The sequence below is a fragment of the Girardinichthys multiradiatus genome, chromosome 24 (genome assembly GCF_021462225.1).
Source record: "Girardinichthys multiradiatus isolate DD_20200921_A chromosome 24, DD_fGirMul_XY1, whole genome shotgun sequence".
Lineage (NCBI taxonomy): Eukaryota > Metazoa > Chordata > Actinopteri > Cyprinodontiformes > Goodeidae > Girardinichthys > Girardinichthys multiradiatus.
In genome coordinates, this window is record NC_061816.1 from 10,075,627 (window position 1) to 10,078,860 (window position 3,234).

Genomic DNA, 3,234 nt, shown 5'->3' on the forward strand with positions numbered 1-3,234 from the left:
TGAGCTGAATGGATGTCCAGCTAGGATGGCATTACAGTTATCAAGTCTTGTGGTGACAAAGGTATAGACCAGTTTCTCAATATCACTCAGGGACAGCATTCTTTCTATTTTTGCAAAATTATGGAGGTGACCGTAGACTGCTCTAGAAACCTGGTCATGGTGTTTGTTTCTTTAGGTTTTATGAACATACAAAACTGGGTATCATCTGCATAACACTTAAAATTAATATGATGTTTTCTCATGATATTATGTACATATGTAGAGTAAAAATAGAGCCGGTCCCAGGCCAGAACCTTGTGGGATGCCATAACTAACTCTGGAAGGAGTGCTTGACACATTATGAACCAACAAAATGAGATTGACTAGACTGGTACCAATGGATTCGTTTTAGTAGATAATATATTGTACAGTTACTACTCTGTTCAATAGATTTTATTGGCATTGTTAAGGCCTCAATAGTGACTAGTGATAGCCTCAACTTTAAATAATATACAGGGAGTGTATGATGTCTTAGAAAAGCTATGAAAATCTAAAGCAAAAGCACTTTAATTATATTAATTTGTCACATACTGGACCCAGCTGCATTTTTATTTGCCAGTTGTACAATAACAATGCTTTTAACAAATTTGACCACCAGTTTGAAACTAGTTCATTTATTGTGCGTATCACACATTAAGAGGTAAATTGTACAGTAAGATTGAAATTCAAAGCCAACAATGAACAAAATGCACAAATCACAGATTCAGGTTCCTCCTTTTTTCCCCTTCAACTGTAATCATCAATAAAACAAGGCCTTCAAACTCATCGGCTAAATAAAATCCATGAGTTAGGACTGTGTGATACGCCTGATTGACTTGAATCTGATGTCATTGCCGATTTCTCTGAGGTTCTTGTACTCCCCTGGCTTCAGATACAGCATCCTGCCCTCAAAGTTAGGCAGCTCGAACATCAGCCAGTAGCCGTCCATCACGTTGCACGACTGCAGGTCTGACATGTTGTAGTTATCCTGGATGGAGTCACAGTCATCAGTCAGCTCATGCATCGGACCATCAAAATTGGATTTCTCGTAGATCCGCATCTTGAAGGGTCCAGCGTGCTGTGCAGAGCAGTGAACAATCAACTTTAATTAGTAATCCACCACTTATCAGGCTTTATACATTTCAAACAGTCAATGTCATAGTAAAATTTACCACAGGGACAATGCGGCAGGACTGAATGCAGTCACTGAACCCAATTGTATCCTGATATTCAGGGTACTCCCCTTTGGTTAGGAGGTACTGCAGGCCCCTGAAGTAGGGTTGGTCATAGACCATGAATATGCCACTCTCCACCCTGCAGGAGCTGCATCGCCTCAAGTGAGACGTAATTTCCGAGCAGTCGCCAATGCACTCATATGAGCGACCCTGGAAGTTCCTCTCCTCAAAGAAAATAATCTGAAGGGAAAGACATACAAACAGTTTTAGAGCTGAGTATTTTGGTCAAGCAAATAGCAAATACTTACACTGTTCATTTAAAGTAACTGTGCATAAAATGATATAAGATTTAGGAGTGTGTGGAGCAGTCAGGATAATTTGTACCCTGCATTACCTTTCCGCTCATGATTTCTGTTGTTTTTCTCTCTGGCGCGCTGCCTTTTATCCATCATGTGACATCAAAAGAATCTGCCTCTCGATTGTACAAAATAACTGAGTCAGCTCATCATGGTAATCCCCATTATACTGTACATCAAAGCTGTGAACGCTGCAGGCTTCCTGATTAAAATGTAGAGATGTTATGATGACACTGCAAAATGAATTTTTTGCATGTTTACAATTTTTTATTGTAGGAGTTTTTCTTTGTGTTTGTTGAAAAGTGTAGCACAGGATTAGAGTTCCAGAGCTGTGAGAAAGTACTTACAGAATGCTTCTTCATTTTGCTATTTTATCTCAGATCATCAAACACATTTTAAAACGATACAAAGTTAACCTGAGTAAATACAAAAACTCTTTTCAAATGATGATTTTGATCCTTTGTGTAAATAAAATGACCCATCGCATGTTAAATCATGAATTTAATAACATTTTTTCATTTTAATGAACCACACCTAGGACGGATTACTGGCAGACCCGTAAATACTAGAGATCACCTAGACAGAACCTCTCCGACAACATGAAACAGGCTAAATTATGCTAAAATGCCACATATAATGCCCCGTTCCCACAAAACCTAGCCACTGACATCTGTCAGTCTGGAAAGGTTACAAAGCCATTTTTAAAGCTTTGGGACTCCACGCGAACCACAGCCTAATTACGCAGCTCTGACATCACCCAGGAAAAGAAACTTTCGTTGCCATTTCCAGCGTGTCTCACGGAAGACACAATGGAGGCACATATCTAGAGAGACAAAAGCTCGCAGGCAAACTTTTCCTCCACAGGGCCAATTCCCGGAGGAGCTTGAAAGCTGAAAATCTGTCTGATACAAGGAGGTCAGAAGATTCATATAACAATCGAATACCCCACCAACACTCTGGCGCAGGTGAAAACTCACAAAGGTTTTATTTCCAAAGAGATGAAAAAATGTTTGAATCGAGACATCAGTACACCAGGAGGGCTTCTCTTTCCAAGTTAACCCAAACTGCTGGTTTGATCTTCTTAGACCCTCAATGCGCATATAATTTATTTTATTATTATTGTTAGGTAGTCCTTTTATCCCCTTTGTGTACAATAGTGCTTTGAGTTAGTTAGGTGAAGGTTTTTGGACCAGAATAATATCTATATCAGGGCTATATTTCGTGCAAGAGTGATTAATCTGTCAAAAGAAGGTCAAAGTTCACCCACCGATTGGTGAAGTGACTGATTAAACAGTGACATTTAGCGTAGTTTGATTAATAATTATCAATTATAAATGATAATTAACTAATTGTAACTATTAGGTGCTTTGAGCCCATAATCACAACACCAGAGGACATCTCTGCCTTCTATTCATAAGCAATGATATTTGGTTGAGAAAATCATTTTTCAGAATTATGATTTTTAATTATAATTTTGATAAATATTAATCAATCAATAATCATAATCCTTACACTATGAACCGCATTTATGTTAACCATGAAAAAAAAACAGTTATAGAAAAGAATAATCCTTTATTTTGAAAATCTGCGCATGTCAGACAAGCCAACTTCTTTCAGTTTATAGTAGTTGGCTGGTTTATTTTAAAGCCCAAGAATGGGGACGTATAGTTTAAGACTGTGCCTAA

General features: G+C 38.2%; 1 protein-coding gene across 1 annotated transcript; it reads right to left on the reverse strand.

The window, feature by feature from the left end:
• Window positions 1–768: 768 nt before the first annotated feature.
• Window positions 769–1,642, reverse strand: LOC124861190 (gamma-crystallin M3-like). The gene is made up of 3 exons (XM_047354714.1): window positions 1,588–1,642; window positions 1,191–1,465; window positions 769–1,096 (listed from the first exon to the last, which is right to left on the reverse strand). The coding sequence occupies exons 1-3, from the start codon at window positions 1,640–1,642 to the stop codon at window positions 827–829; spliced, it is 600 nt and encodes a 199-aa protein (XP_047210670.1). The 3' UTR covers window positions 769–826.
• Between the last annotated feature and the right edge of the window lie 1,592 nt (window positions 1,643–3,234).

Bases quoted from the DNA above. Each gene is read 5' to 3' on its own strand.
- LOC124861190 (XM_047354714.1), bottom strand. From the start codon at position 1,642: ATGGATAAAAGGCAGCGCGCCAGAGAGAAAAACAACAGAAATCATGAG. The intron at 1,466-1,587 runs GTAATGCAGGGT...CAAAATACTCAG, and splicing joins CAGAAATCATGAGCGGAAAG to CTCTAAAACTGTTTGTATGT. The intron at 1,097-1,190 runs GTAAATTTTACT...TGCTCTGCACAG, and splicing joins CCTGCCGCATTGTCCCTGTG to CACGCTGGACCCTTCAAGAT.